The sequence below is a fragment of the Phyllobates terribilis genome, unplaced genomic scaffold, assembly GCF_046119375.1.
Source record: "Phyllobates terribilis strain yellow unplaced genomic scaffold, ASM4611937v1 Scaffold_1__5_contigs__length_1240528914, whole genome shotgun sequence".
Lineage (NCBI taxonomy): Eukaryota > Metazoa > Chordata > Amphibia > Anura > Dendrobatidae > Phyllobates > Phyllobates terribilis.
This window is the reverse complement of record NW_027362761.1, coordinates 364764641-364781174: the sequence shown is the minus strand read 5'-3', so window position 1 is coordinate 364781174 and position 16534 is coordinate 364764641. Positions and strand designations below refer to the sequence as shown.

Genomic DNA, 16534 nt, shown 5'->3' with positions numbered 1-16534 from the left:
TTGCATGCCCAGGTACATTCGATGTGGAAGAACATTCCTGATATAACTATTAACCCCTTCTCGACCTGGCAATTTTCCCTTTTTGCGCTTTCACTTTTTCCTCCCTCTATTCCAAGAGCATTAACTTTTTTATTTTTCTGTCGACAAAGCAGTGTGAGGACTTGTTTTTTTGTGGGATGAGTTGTACTTTTGAATGACAATGACACCATTTATTTTATCATGTGATGTACTGGCAAGTGGGAAAAAAACTCCAAATGTGGCAAAATAGCAAAAAAAAGAGCAGTTTCGCAATTATCTTTTGGGTTTTTTATTTACAGTGTTAATTTTACAGTAAAAATGACCTGGCATTATGATTTTCCAAGTCAGTACAATTACGGTGATACCAAACATACGTAATTTTTGTTTTAAGTGGTGAAAAAAATTCTGAGATTTAAAAGAATAAAAAATTTGGCTTGTGTCGCCATTTTCCTAGAGCTGTAACGTGTTCAATTTTTGGGAGAGGGAGCTGTGTAAGTACATGTTTTTTGTGCCCACAAATGACGTTTTTATTGATACCATTTTGGGGTAAATATGATGTTTTGATTGCCTCTTATTACATTTTTTGCGCTGTTGCAAGTGGCCGAAGAATTGCAGTTCTGACGTTTTGATTGTAGGCGCCATCCTACCAGCGACGTGGGTCTCAATAACTACAGCGCTAACCAGATTTTACATATGCAGCTTCCCCAGCAATCCCACCATTCTGATGAGGGTCTGGATTCAGGGCCGAAACATTAAATATTTTGAATTCATTGTGTGGAGTTATTGAATTGCATAAATAAATAAATCTTTGCTTCACGTTACCTCTTGGAGGTACAAGGGTCTTCAGCAGACCCCTGGCTGTCACAGCAACCCAGCGGTTAGAATGGCCTCTGCCAACGCATTGAAAATACTGCTGTCACAGATTGTTAGCAGCATTTAACAGGTTAACAGACACGGACTTAGCTTGAATCCACATGCATCTTTTGGAGGCAGATGATGGCTGAATAACTCAACCATCATCAGCTGGCAGATTTGTGGAGCAGCTTCTATGCCCACATCAAAGTCAAGGGAGCCAGCATATGACGTACCAGTATGTCATATGTTAGTAAGGAGTTAATAACCTCATTTATAGTAGTCATGGCATATAAGTGCTTGTATTTCTACGCATGGCGCTCATGCTCAATACTCAATAAATCGAGATGTTTTGTTCCTACTTTTTCATCACTTGCATATCAGTAACATGCTATTGATCCAGTGATTTCCATAACTCCTCGACTTTTCCTTCTTGTTGTTGCAATTTTAATGTTATTTGTGATCTGTTTCTGGAAAATTCCTTATATTATTGCATAGGGGTGAATGCACTCCAGAGTAATAACTGCATCTCTGGTGATTATATTAGTTCTGTGCTTATATGTTTCTTGTCAAAGTTCCAAGCTTATACTCCAGCAGTGCAGTATCTCATCAATACTGCTGTATATACTTACAAGATTAAAGGGGTAATTACATACCATGCTATAAATCGATGCCATATTTCTAAGTTATGCCATCACTTTATATGCAGAGGAGGTACAACCTCTTGAACCCCCAAGATCCCTAGAATGAAGAAGATACAGCACTGTGTCCTTTTCAGTGTTTTACCCATGTATAGCCGTTCCCAAGTCTCCAGCTTTGCAGGGAACTGCAGCGCTGCCTAATTTAAGTGAACTGGATAACCAGGGTCCAGTGTACTGGAAAAATGTAAAATAGAAATAGAACTAAAGCAGCAATCCAACTCCTTCATTCTCAGGATCCATGTGGGTCTACAAAGTCAGACCCCAGAAAAAATAGACATATTGTTTTATGTTCAATATGATCTGTTATGTCCTAAAACACTATTTACAGTACAGACCAAAAGTTTGGACACACCTTCTCATTTAAATATTTTTCTGTATTTTCGTGACTATGAAAATTGTACATTCACACAGAAGGCATCAAAACTATGAATTAACACATGTGGAATTATATACTTAACAAAAAAGTGTGAAACAACTGAAAATATGTCTTATATTCTAGGTTATTCAAAGTAGCCACCTTTTGCTTTGATGACTGCTTTGCACACTCTTGGCATTCTCTTGATGAACTTCAAGTGGTAGTCACCGGAAATGGTTTTCACTTCACAGGTGTGCCCTTGTCAGGTTTAATAAGTGGGACTTCTTGCCTTATAAATGGGGTTGGGACCATCAGTTGTGTTGTGCAGAAGTCTGGTGGATACACAGCTGATAGTCCTACTGAATAGACTGTTAGCTGTTTTTTTTTGCCATAATACAAATTCTAAGTAAAGAAAAACAAGTGGCCATCATTAGTTTAAGAAATGAAGGTCAGTCAGTCCGAAAAATTGGGAAAACTTTGAACGTGTCCCCAAGTGCAGTTGCAAAAACCATCAAGCACTACAAAGAAACTGGCTCACATGAGGACCGCCCCAGGAAAGGAAGACCAAGAGTCACCTCTGCTTCTGAGGATAAGTTTATCTGAGTCACCAGTCTCAGAAATCGCAGGTTGACAGCAGCTCAGATTAGAGACCAGGTCAATGCCACACAGAGTTCTAGCAGCAGACACATCTCTTCAACAACTGCTAAGAGAAGACTTTGTGCAGCAGGCCTTCATGGTAAAATAGCTGCTAGGAAACCACTGCTAAGGACAGGCAACAAGCAGAAGAGACTTGTTTGGGCTAAATAACACAAGGAATGGACATTAGACCAGTGGAAATCTGTGCTTTGGTCTGATGAGTCCAAATTTGAGATCTTTGGTTCCAACCACCGTGTCTTTGTGCGACGCAGAAAAGGTGAACGGATGGACTCTACATGCCTGGTTTCCACCGTGAAGCATGGAGGAGGAGGTGTGATGGTGTGGGGGTGCTTTGCTGGTGACACTGATGGAGATTTATTAAAAATTGAAGGCATACTGAACCAGCATGGCTACCACAGCATCTTGGAGTGGCATGCTATTCCATCCGGTTTGCGTTTAGTTGGACCATCATTTATTTTTCAACAGGACAATGACCCCAAACACACCTCCAGGCTGTGTAAGGGCTATTTGACCAAGAAGGAGAGTGATGGGGTGCTACACCAGATGACCTGGCCTCCACAGTCACCAGACCTGAACCAAATCGAGATGGTTTGGGGAGAGCTGGACCGCAGAGTGAAGGCAAAAGGGCCAACAAGTGCTAAGCATCTCTGGGAACTCCTTCAAGATTGTTGGAAGACCATTACCAGTGACTACCACTTGAAGCTCATCAAGAGAATGCCAAGAGTGTGCAAAGCAGTCATCAAAGCAAAAGGTGGCTACTTTGAAGAACCTAGAATATAAGACATATTTTCAGTTGCTTCACACTTTTTTGTTAAGTCTATAATTCCACATGTGTTAATTCATAGTTTTGATGCCTTCAGTGGGAATGTACAATTTTCATAGTAAAAAATACAGAAAAATCTTTAAATGAGAAAGTGTGTCCAAACTTTTGGACTGTACTGTATGTGCATATAGAGGGTTAGTCTGCAGGTAAATAGTGTTAAAATCCTGACTAGCTACCTTACTGGAGCAACGGCTACAGGTAGAAAATGAACTTATATCCACCCTGTAGTCACTCGCCACCAGTCATAGACGCGTGCAGGGAGCGATTACAGTCACCAGTCACTACACAGTAAGCGCAGCTGTTATCAATCCCTGGCACTTTGCTAGCCTGCACCGCAGCATGTATGTGCAGAGTGGGCTGTCAATCATAGTGCCGGGGAGTGCCGTACTCACAGCATAGTGACCGGTGACTATAACCTCTCCCTGCACCGCCCCAACAACTGAAAGCATGTAGCTTCAGGGCGGATATAAAACCATTTTCTACCTCTATCCACTGCTCCAGTAAGTCAGCCTGGGAGGATTTTAATGTTGCTTACCTGTAGATTAATCCTTTTTTGGACATAGATTCTCTCTAATTAATCCCTAATATTATCAACATATTTTGTAAGCATATACACAGATTGCACTTACATCAATCTGTGGCCCTAGAAGGGCTCACAGTCTTATTTCTCTAATTCACCACACACATACCAAGCTCACATTCACACGCTCAGTATTCGATCAGTATTTTACATCAGTATTTGTAAGCCAAAACCAGGAGTGGAACAATCAGAGGAAACGTATAATAGAAACACGTCACCTCTTCTGTATTTATCACCCACTCCTGGTTTGGGCTTACAAATACTGATGTAACATACTGACCAAATCCTGAACGTGTGAACATGGCCTAATGCTAATTTCTATAAGTCATTTAAAGGGGTTTTCTCAACATGATAAATAGGTCAAATTGCAAATTGCTTATAAAAACAAGCCGCTTTGCAATTTACTGGCTATCAAAAAAATATTCTTCATTTCCAAGAAAGAAGGGATTTTCAGTTTTAACGTTTACTGCTTGCTGCCTAGGATACTGGCCACCTCTGAAGTCTATAAGCGATGGCCAGTCTCCTAGCAAGCAGTGCAACGCTTAGAAGCTCTTTGCTATAGATCTTGTAAGCTCTGCTCTGAAGCTGGCTGTATTGCTGGGTCAGGGCCAGCTTCAGAGCCATAGACATTCCTCTGATGCTGCAGAGGCACAGCTGCCTCTGCTTGCAGCCTGGGAGAGCGCACAGATGGGGTGGCTGCGTGACCATGCCGCTAGTCCAAACTGTCAATCAAGCAGGAGCACACTGCCCCATGGCAAACAGGAAGGTGGGAGGTAGGGGAGAAATACAGCTAAATTTGTAAATGAGGGTAATGTAATATTTGCGTGTAGCTGAGCAGTGGGCCCCCAGAGACAAAGTTACTGGTGACCTCATGGCAACCCAATCCGACCCTGCCTCTAAAATATATTCTTACAGTGGGTACGGAAAGTATTCAGACCCCTTTAAATTTTTCACTCTTTGTTTCATTGCAGCCATTTGGTAAATTCTAAAAAGTTCATTTTTTTTCTCATTAAAGTACACTCTGCACCCCATCTTTACTGAAAAAAAAAACAGAAATTTAGAAATTTTTGCAAATTTATTAAAAAAGAAAAACTGAAATATCACATGGTCATAAGTATTCAGACCCTTTCCTCAGTATTGAGTAGAAGCACCCTTTTGAGCTAGTATAGCCATGAGTCTTCTTGGGAATGATGAACAAGTTTTTCACACCTGGATTTGGGGATCCTCTTCCATTCTTCCTTGCAGATCCTCTCCAGTTCCGTCAGGTTGGATGGTGAACATTGGTGGACAACCATTTTCAGGTCTCTCCAGAGATGATCAATTGGGTTTAGGTCAGGGCTATGGCTGGGCCATCAAGAATGGTCACAGAGTTGTTCTGAAGCCACTCCTTTGTTATTTTAGCTGAGTGCTTAGGGTCATTGTCTTGTTGGAAGGTGAAACTTCGGCCAAGTCTGAGGTCCAGAGCACTCTGGAAGAGGTTTTCATCCAGGATATCTCTGTACTTGGCCGCATTCATATTTCCTTCAATTGCAACCAGTCGTCCTGTCCCTGCAGCTGAAAAACACCCACATAGCATTATGCTGCCACCACCATGTTTCACTGTTGAGATTGTATTGGGCAGGTGATGAGCAGTGCCTGGGTTTCTCCACACATACCGCTTAGAATTATCACCAAAAAGTTCTATCTTCGTCTCATCAGACCAGAGAATTTTATTTCTCATAGTCTGGGAGTCCTTCATGTGTTTTTGAGCAAACTCTATGCGGGCTTTCATATGTCTTGCACTGAGGAGAGGCTTCCGTCGGGCCACTCTGCCATAAAGGCCCAACTGGTGGAGGACTGCAGTGATAGTTGACTTTGTGGAACTTTCTCCCATCTCCCTACTGCATCTCTGGAGCTCAGCCACAGTGATCTTGGGGTTCTTCTTTACCTCTCTCACCAAGGCTCTTCTCCCATGATTGCTCAGTTTGGCTGGACGCCCAGGTCTATGAAGACTTCTGGTGGTCCCAAACTTCTTCTATTTAAGCATTATGGCGGCCACTGTGCTCTTAGGAACCTTGAGTAATGCAGAAATTCTTTTGGAACCTTGGCCAGATCTGTGCCTTGCCACAATTCTATCTCTGAGCTCCTTGGGCAGTTCCTTTGAGCCCATGATTCTCATTTGGTCTGACATGCACTGTGAGCTGTGAGGTCTTATATAGACAGGTGTGTGCCTTTTCAAATCAAATCCTATCAGTTTAATTAAACACAGCTGGACTCCAATGAAGGAGGATCACAAGGAAATGGACAGCATGTGAGTTAAATATGAGTGTCTGAGCAAAGGGTCTGAATACTTATGACCATGTGATATTTCAGTTTTTATTTTTTAATAAATTTGCAAAAATTTATACATTTGTTTTTTTTCAGTCAAGATGAGGTGCAGAGTGTACATTAATGAGAAAAAAATGAACTTTTTAGAATTTACCAAATGGATTCAATGAAACAAAGAGTGAAAAATTTAAAGGGGTCTGAATTCTTTCCGTACCCACTGTATGCAGCAGATTTGATGTAGTAATTTCGGCGATTCTCCCATTCACCTGAATAAAGGTTGCAGAGAAGTTCACACTCTTGCTGCTGAGAAACTCGATTCACTTGTCTAAAACTGGTCAAAGTTGCCAAAATATGGACTTCAAATCTAGTGCAGCAGGTTGGTGATTTCTCTTATGTATCGCTTAGCCATAGCTGTTATACTATATACACAGTTCATGTGTCAAACTACTTCTAGAGCGCTACTTTCTTCAAATGCCAGCGCCGTTCCCAAGTTCCTTTCTCAATGTTAGTCTATGACAGCCTTGATGTGAGTCTCATAGGCTTACATTGAGAAAGTGACTTCAGGTCCACACAGGACACATTGTGTGAGGCGACCGGTGATAATTGTGGTCATGAGCTGGAAAACAGGATCAGAACTGCTCTGGGGATGGATGATGACCAACGGGAATTTCACACACAACACCTTTTTTTTAATTCTTTTTATTAAACACATCTGCAGTTTCTGATGCCTTTTTTGATCAAAAGCCAAGATTGGATTCAGCAGGAAGGAGAAATATCCGTGCTTCCTTTACATTTCACATTCTTATTGAATCTAGTCTACTTCTGGCTTTGACTCAAAAACTACATCAAAAACTGCAGTTTTATCCCCCCAGCCATAGTCTACGACTATGGTCCCTAGCTGTGAGAGAGACCTGTCAATCACCTGGAAGCAGCACTGGAAAAGCCCACCAGGGCGGTGCTGGACTAGTCTTCTCTCCAGCTATGGTTCCTAACTATGGAAGAGACTTGTCAATCAACTGGGGCGGCACCAGGAAAAGCTGATCGGGGACGGTGCTGCAGTAGTCTCAACTCTGACTATGGTCCCTAGCTGTACGAGAGGACTATCAATCTCATGGAGCGGCAGTGGTAAAAGCTACCGGTGATGATGCTGGACTAGTTTTGTCTATTCCTATGCTCCCCGGTTGAATCTTCTAGCTATATTTTCTTTGAAACGTAGGAGTGTTTCAGAGAATTGTGTGGCCAGGCTCTGATTCGTGCTGCCTGGGTTTGGATAACATGAATCACATGACAGGTTCCTTTATCCCCCTTCCTGCTCCATGTATATACCTGCCATGGAGTGGGTGTGAGTGTATAGCCTGGGCTCCGGAGCTGATGCTGCTCCACAATGGGAATGTGCCTGCTGTTCTGTACAGCTGGCACATGTCTCTAGCAGCAGAGACTGGAGAAACGTAAAAAAATAAAGTGAAAAGAAAAAAAAAAAGATTTAAAAAAATGTTTTAAGTCTAAAACTGTGTATGACCCCTTTCTACTTCTTAAAATTAAAAATAAGCATATTCAGTATTGTGTGCATGAAGGTGCGATCTATGAAAATACAGAATTATTGATACCATAAGATAAACACAGATTAAAAAATGAAAATACAAGAATTGGTGTTGTTTTGGTCATTGTACTTACCCCAAAAATTGGTATAAAAGACGCCGGGTGTACCCCAAAATGGTACTTTTAAAAGCTCTAGCTGGACACGTAAAAAACTAGCTCTTATACAGCTCCATTTTTGGAAAAATAAAAAAAATTATGTTTCTGAGAAAATGGAAAAAAGAACTATACAAGTTTAAATTTAAATAAACGAAGACTTTTGAGAATGAAAAAATGAAAACGCAAAGATGAATATTTTGTTCGCATCATAAAGGGGTTAATGAGTATTTTTTCGTTCTATAGCTCTAGGTCCCCATAAGGTTTGGCCTCAGGACATGTAACATGAGAGGCTTGTGATTCGCTGCTCATGCACAATAGTCCCTGGGATTCTGAGCACAGCTCACTTTATTACAGGCTAATGAATGGCGGCAGGGGTGAGAGTGCATTGTCCTCCTGTTCATGGAGCCCCTGCAGCTGTCGGGCATTCCCGCCACCAGGGGGCGGCTGTGAGGCAGGCGCTGTATAGCACGGCCAGGCGCTGCCGCTCTCAGTCACTGTCACCTCCAGCTGTGCTGGCGCTCTGTGCTATTAACCCCCCCGCCGCCAGTCTCCGGCGGGGGCACCGGCTTCGTTCACCATAGTCATGCAGCTTCTGTGAATTTTTCCACCCGCAGAGAGGAAGGAGGGCACGGCTCCAGCTGGTATCCCGCAGCAGAGGGAGGACGCCTGGCACGGAAAACTCTTCTCCGTGGACACCTTTCAGCAGAAGAACGAAGCAGACAGCGAAAAGTACGTGAGTAAGCAGCAGCTCCATGTGTAGCGCCACCCAGAGGGGGCACAGAGCGGGCACTGCCGGAGCAGGGCTACCTGCTGCGCTCCATCTATTGTAGCACTACAACTCCTAGCGTGCAATGTAAGGTGTCAGCGTGGGGGGGATTGTAGAGGCATAGCAGCTGTCCTCTACACATAGCATTGTGGTGACTACTTCATGTGTCCTGTCAGGGCTAGTGTGGCTACTATATCATCCAGGTAATGGACATACATGTGTCCTGTCAGGGCTAGCGTGGCTACTATATCATCCAGGTAATGGACATACATGTGTCCTGTCAGGGCTAGCGTGGCTACTATATCATCCAGGTAATGGACATACATGTGTCCTGTCAGGGCTAGTGTGGCTACCGTGTCATCCAGGTCATGGACATACATGTATAGTGTCAGGGCTAGCGTGGCAACCGTGTCATCCAGGTCATGGACATACATGTATAGTGTCAGGGCTAGTGTGGCTACCGTGTCATCCAGGTCATGGACATACATGTATAGTGTCAGGGCTAGCGTGGCTACCGTGTCATCCAGGTAATGGACATACATGTATAGTGTCAGGGCTAGCGTGGCTACCGTGTCATCCAGGTCATGGACATACATGTATAGTGTCAGGGCTAGCGTGGCTACCGTGTCATCCAGGTCATGGACATACATGTATAGTGTCAGGGCTAGCGTGGCTACCGTGTCATCCAGGTAATGGACATACATGTATAGTGTCAGGGCTAGCGTGGCTACGGTGTCATCCAGGTCATGGACATACATGTATAGTGTCAGGGCTAGCGTGGCTACCGTGTCATCCAGGTCATGGACATACATGTATAGTGTCAGGGCTAGCGTGGCTACCGTGTCATCCAGGTCATGGACATACATGTATAGTGTCAGGGCTAGCATGGCTACCATATCATCCAGGTCATGGACATACATGTATAGTGTCAGGGCTAGCATGGCTACCTTGTCATCCAGGTAATGGACATGTATAGTGTCAGGGCTAGCGTGGCTACCATGTCATTCAGGTAATGGACATACATGTATAGTGTCAGGGCTAGTGTGGCTACCGTGTCATCCAGGTCATGGACATACATGTATAGTGTCAGGGCTAGTGTGGCTACCGTGTCATCCAGGTCATGGACATACATGTATAGTGTCAGGGCTAGCGTGGCTACCGTGTCATCCAGGTAATGGACATACATGTATAGTGTCAGGGCTAGCGTGGCTACCGTGTCATCCAGGTCATGGACATACATGTATAGTGTCAGGGCTAGCGTGGCTACCGTGTCATCCAGGTCATGGACATACATGTATAGTGTCAGGGCTAGCGTGGCTACCGTGTCATCCAGGTAATGGACATACATGTATAGTGTCAGGGCTAGCGTGGCTACGGTGTCATCCAGGTCATGGACATACATGTATAGTGTCAGGGCTAGCGTGGCTACCGTGTCATCCAGGTCATGGACATACATGTATAGTGTCAGGGCTAGCGTGGCTACCGTGTCATCCAGGTCATGGACATACATGTATAGTGTCAGGGCTAGCATGGCTACCATATCATCCAGGTCATGGACATACATGTATAGTGTCAGGGCTAGCATGGCTACCTTGTCATCCAGGTAATGGACATGTATAATGTCAGGGCTAGCGTGGCTACCATGTCATTCAGGTAATGGACATGTATAGTGTCAGGGCTAGCGTGGCTACCATGTCATCCAGGTAATGGACATGTATAGTGTCAGGGCTAGCGTAGCTACCATGTCATCCAGGTAATGGACATGTATAGTGTCAGGGCTAGCGTGGCTACCATGTCATCCAGGTAATGGACAGTTGATAGCTTTGACCTCTCATATCCGCCCCTTTGTACGTACAAGCCATAAACGCCTTTGTATCTCATTTAGACGATTACTTCTCTGAACTCTTGATAAAAGTTCATAATCATTATCTCTTGTGTTAGGCTCTTATAATAATGTGATGTAACCGGAGCTTTAGCCAAGTATTTCTCCTGCTCCCGAGTGATTGAGTATCTTTTTGAGAATCTTATTAAGTGACGAGGTCCACCATCCTGGGTGTAAGAATGTGGCCGGCCCTCCGCAGGAAGGCATACAGAGATTTGTATGGGGCCCAGCACGAACATGGACCTGCATTTATGAAGTGCAGGGCTCAACATGGCAGAGAAACCTAAGAATTTCTAGTATGTGGTACACTCACTAAGAACGAGAAGCAGGATCACCAGCCAAGTGACGTAAGTGAGCACATTGATTAAGAAAAAGCCTAGGGAATTGTAAAGGACAAATAACCATTATCCCAAGTCCTATCGGCTGGTGGACCCCTCCTCGAGAATTAGTCTGTGTTAGTGAAGGCTCATGTAATATACTGTAAGTAATGATCTGAAGAAAGAAGAAAAGCATTTATTATATTACAGTGTGCCAGTGATGCTGAATCATCTTAAAGGGGCTGTCCGCGGAAAACAAGTTATCGTCTGTCTGCTGGATAAGTGATAAGTTGTTGATCGGTGGTCTACTTCTGAGACCTGCACAGATCGCAGAACAGGTAACTTTTATCATAAGGGATTTTTACCCCCATTAAGAAATGAAGCAGCAGGTCAGACACCCAACCACCACTCCATTCTTTCCCTATGGGACTGCCAGAATTGCCGAGCACAGCACTCAGCATCCCTAGAGGGAATGTATGGAGCGGTGGTCAAGCATGTACACCTGGTTGGTGTAGGCCCCAGTGGTTGGACACTCACCGATCAACAAGTTATCAGCAATCCTGAAGATATGTGCCAAAGTGTTTTCACTGGACAATCCCTTAAAATATAAGGACTGCAGAATTGGCCAGCGCCGAGATGGTGAAGACCCTGAAAAAAACATTGAATATATTGTTTTTTTAGTTTAGTCAATTGCCGTATATATCGTACATACTTCCCAACCCATTTGTATTTTGTGAGATTGTTCAAAACTGACCCCAAGGGGGCTCTTACAAATGTGCCCCATAAGGAGGCATTTTTCTGCTGATCAGAAAAGGGTTTTAAGGGTATGTTCACATGTTGGGATTTGCTGCAGATGTTGCAGTTCTGCAACTGTTCAATTCAGCTGAAGCAACGTCAATTTCAATAGCAGAAATTTCTGCAACTAATTCGGCAGTGTGAGAATCTACCCTAAATGTCTCCAGAATCGTGATCCTGATATTGGAGGTTGTACGGTTATTGTAGTTGGGCAAGTGATCATCTAGAATTGTCTTTAAGTATCAAATGCAGTAAAAACTGTCGACATACAGCAATGGGCACCATAAAAGAAGGGAATATTTATTTTACTATTTTTTCTGGTGGTCCTGATACAGTACAATGTTTAGTAGTGTCACGACTGTTGAAGCCACTAAAGAGTAATTGGTAGCCAGGTGGCTAGCATCTCTGAGCATAACCCCCTTCTCTGGGGGAATAAAGTTCTCACCTGTAAATAGTTGCAGAAATGTTTTTATTTTTCCCATGCATGTGTCAATATTTAGAAATCTCAGCTAAAGAGAACTTGATATTTTGAACATGTTAAATGGGAATAGTAGTACGTCAGGAAATAACAGCACCCTGCTATATCCCGATACCCTACTAATCCCATATACATCAAAACCTGATCATATGACTGACCAGGAAAGAATAAGTGGAGCAGTCCCACACCAAGACTCTGTTTACACATTATGTTTTCCATCAGGGTTTTTTTTTCAGCAGCCAAAACCTGCTTTCTTGGGAGTAAAAATGCCACATTCAGAACTCCCGTTTTTCAGCGTTTTCGCTGCGTATTTCACTGCTTTTTGTGGTTGTTTTATGCTGCGTTTCTTGGCGCGGATTATTTGTGGAATTTGTCCACAAAACATGTTTAATAAAGTTTGTTTCTTTCACCAAAAATGCTTCAAAAATGCAAGTAAGTGTTTTTGCACTTTCTCATTATTTTCTATGGAAGAAAAAAACACTGAAATTATTGATATGTTGCAGATTTTAAAAATGCTGCAGTTTTCTAATTAGTCTGGAAACAAAAACCAAGTGTGGGCATGAGATTTCTGAAATCATTTGGCTTTTACTGTACTGTTCTGTAAAAATAGCTTTCAATTTGCATTAAAAACACAACATAGCTTACAGTCGAGTTTATTGAAACTTTTGACTCCATTTACCACTGCGATTATCCATCTTCAATAAGCACCCCCATAACTTGCTTCTCTCTAGACTTTGAACATAGTGTCTGGGCTGCAGTCATTAAAGGGTTTATCTGATCACCACATATTGATGACCTTTCTATAGGACAGGTCATCAATATCAGATTGGGGGCAATTTGACACCCGGCACCCCCATCGATCAATTGTTATTGCTCCGACGTCTTTGAATGGAGCTGCAAAGCACATCTTCATTTAATGTGTAGTGGCCGTGGCCATGTACTGTGGAACAGCTCCTATTCAAGGAGCAGCTCTGGTCAATGGTTTCCAAGGACCACCAGAGTAAATAACAGCTGATCGCTGGGGGTACCTACCTATCTTATTATTAATGACCGGATAAACCTTTAAGCATAGAGTATATGAACAGATTGATATAAAGTTTATGAGAAAGATTGTGCACAACCTCTTATTTATTGCATAAGACGTTAGGCTTAGGTGTCCAGCGGGTGATTCTACACCTACACCCAGAATAAGCTGAGTTTTAGATCAATGGCAAGTTATAGAAAATCATTCCGCACAAAACTTTATATCAATCTTCTCAGCTCTTTCTGCTCTATAAGATCAGTCACCCTGTCCAACATGACAGATCCTCCTTAATTCTCTTCCATTGTGGGCCAGTGACTTTTGTACTTGCTTATACCAAGCAACAGTGTAAAATTTTTAGAACATAATTGTGAGTCCCCAATCTGTGCCATATATAAAGGATAGTATTATAGTTGTCCATTGGCATGTGCAGCAAAGATCACTTTTGTAGAAAGTTTTTTCTCCTGTCATGTGTTGCGGCACCTGCTTTCAAATGTTGATGGAACTGTGGAGTATATTATCCCATGTATATTGTCACCTTGTATCTCTGAAAGAAATCTTCATGTATCTTTCCATCAACATGTCCTGTATCATTGAGCCTGCTTAGACTGACCCAGTTCTGAACCATCTTGTGCCGTCACTAGCATGTAATTGTTTCATGATTTAGCACTCTGCACAGTTGGAGTACCGCTATTTACCCACAGAGCAGCATTAACATGTTTATTGCTTCATACAAATCATATCCAGAGTACTCGTAAAGAACGTCAGTGAGCATTATGTACTTCTTTGAAGACAATATCACTTTTTCTCTGCATTGTTTTATAGCATTGGTTAATTGTGGGACTCATCTGTTTATTAGTCAGGGAACCGTGCTGGCATTTAGTGGCTAAAAGTCGACCTACATGCGAATGGCTTACTTAGATAAAGTCATTTCATACTAATTTATGGTCTGGGTTTAGTAAAACCTGACTGCTTTATGATTTCTATTGTTCCTGTTTATTCTGTATGAACACAGCAAAGTGCAAAACAAACTCAGAGCAATTACACGACGAAGAACTATTGGAACTAATAAAGCAAACGTATAGAATTCTGCCATGCAGTTATATTGTAGCATCAACTTTAGAAGTTTGTAGAGCTGTCACACACTGTTCTTTATTTATTTTGTGTTTGAAAAAACTGATTTATCCACACTGGTACAACAAAATCATGCAGTGCTACTCTAGTACATGTTGAAGGGGTAGAGTTTAATATGGAGAAACGTTTTCACTGAACTTTGCTTCAAGGCAACATTAATCAGGATGATTGTACTGATGACACTGGTGGTATGGTTGGATAGGTCGCATAACAATCAAAATTATACCTGTTTGGCATCCAGTGTAGTACTGAGAAATCCATCTTCAAAGCTGCATGCACATTAAAGGGAACCTTTCACTAGGATCAGCCCTCCTAAGCCGTCTACAGGGGCACGCAGGTCATAGGAAGCTGAATAAAATGATACCTTGATATCTGCGATCCGATGTCTTATTCCAGAGAATTCCATAATTTTTTTAATATCTAAATGAGCTGTTAAGATCTATGGGCTGGGCACAAATCTCCCTGAGAATCTCCCTCCAGAACTTATTTTAAATGAAAGGGGGCGCTACCGGTGTGAGAGTGTAGATCAGGAGAGCAGACTGTCAGTCATTACATGTCTCACACTGATAATTCCCCCCCCCCCCTATCTTTTACAATATGCTCTGGAGGCAGACTCTCGAAGAAATCTATGTCCCGCCCATAGATCTTAATAGCTCATTTACATATTAAAAAAAATACGCATTACTCTGCAATAAAACATCAGATCGCAGATATCAAGGTATTGTTTTATTCAGCTTCCTTTAACCTACATGCCCATATAGACGGCTAAGGAGGGTTGATCCAACTGACAGATTCCCTTTCACCTGAAGGTGAATTGGTGGTGTGTCAATTCACTCAAGAATGAGAAAAAGGGGGTGATTTGAATTTTGATGATGGTGTGTTTTTGTTTTTTTTTTAGGAGCTTTTTACATTTTTATAAGTCCTGTGATTGCTTGATCATAAGTATAATTCACTGCCAAACTTCTGTATTGCTGTGTATTTAACAATCTCCTATAAATCTATGCCTATAACAGGACTTTATACAAATACAAGATGGCAGACACAGAGGCCTTTTGTGCCATGACAACCCATTGGCTCAATGTGTTTGCATCATGTGTGTATGTGTGGGAGTGGGGCAATGGCGTGACAGGGGACCCGCCTCAGTGTCTAACTACCCGAATGCCATGGTTGTAATTACTTCCAGCAGCTAAGGGATTAATCTACTGCCGTTAGTGGCACCACCTATAGTGTCATTTTGCAGGCTGCACACCTGTGCAAAAGACAAATAATATCACCACATCATGACAATGTAATACCACAACTGAAACACTGTGGTGGTAGATACCAGTACATAGACACATTAAAAGTTCTCCATTCGGGGCCTTATGAGCGATGATGAGTTCATTAGGGAATCCAGGGCATTGGGCCACTAGCCCAGAGACAGTGACCTAAATATCGCCACTAATATTAGTTGACTGCAAGAGCTTGTCATAATTGTACCATTCCATAGTAGTTACCAAAAACTTTATTTTCTTTAATTTAAAACAAACTTCTGTCTGCTGGCCCTGAACATGATCTTTATTTTTTGTTTTTCCTGTGTTTTCTCTATCTAAACTTTAGTAGCACTTTTGCCCCGATTTCTCTAAGCATTTACACCAGAAAACTCCCCCAAAAAAACACTTTCAATAATAGCAAATTTTTTTTACGCAATATGGAGTTGCTCAAAAACTTTGCGACTTTTGCCATTTTCACACTAGTTTGAAGCAGCTCCACCAAAATGGTCAGGGCTGGGAGGAGCCGTGACGGGGTGTGGCTACACCCACCCGTCAAATTCTTCAATGGTGGCGGCATTTATCTTGCCAGAAATGTTACTCAAGTCCATGACGAGGCGTACGCCACTGTTAAGTTCCATCAAATTCATTAAGTGGGCTGCATCTTGTAATGAAGTCAGTGCATCTTTTAAAGACTGACGTATGAAACGTCAATCTTAATGAATCGGGTATAAGACTGCAAAACTAGTTACCGAAAAATTTCTTTAATTAATGAAAGAAACACAGACATCTAGAAAATGAATCCCTTTCCTTTCTTGGGGATAAAGATAAAAGGCATGTATTTATCTTTTACTAGAAAGTGTCTTTAGATAATATATAGGTCACCAAAACATACACCATAGT

General features: G+C 42.3%; 1 protein-coding gene across 4 annotated transcripts in view; it reads left to right on the top strand.

Moving 5' to 3' along the window:
• CUX2 (cut like homeobox 2) overlaps positions 1-16534 on the top strand; it is a 642716-nt gene that overhangs the window by 477067 nt on the left and 149115 nt on the right. For all 4 annotated transcript variants that reach the window (XM_073676344.1, XM_073676345.1, XM_073676343.1 and 1 more), the window contains one exon: positions 8603-8717. In XM_073676344.1, coding sequence (XP_073532445.1) covers positions 8603-8717 — 115 coding nt within the window. The remainder of the gene's footprint in view (positions 1-8602; positions 8718-16534) is intronic.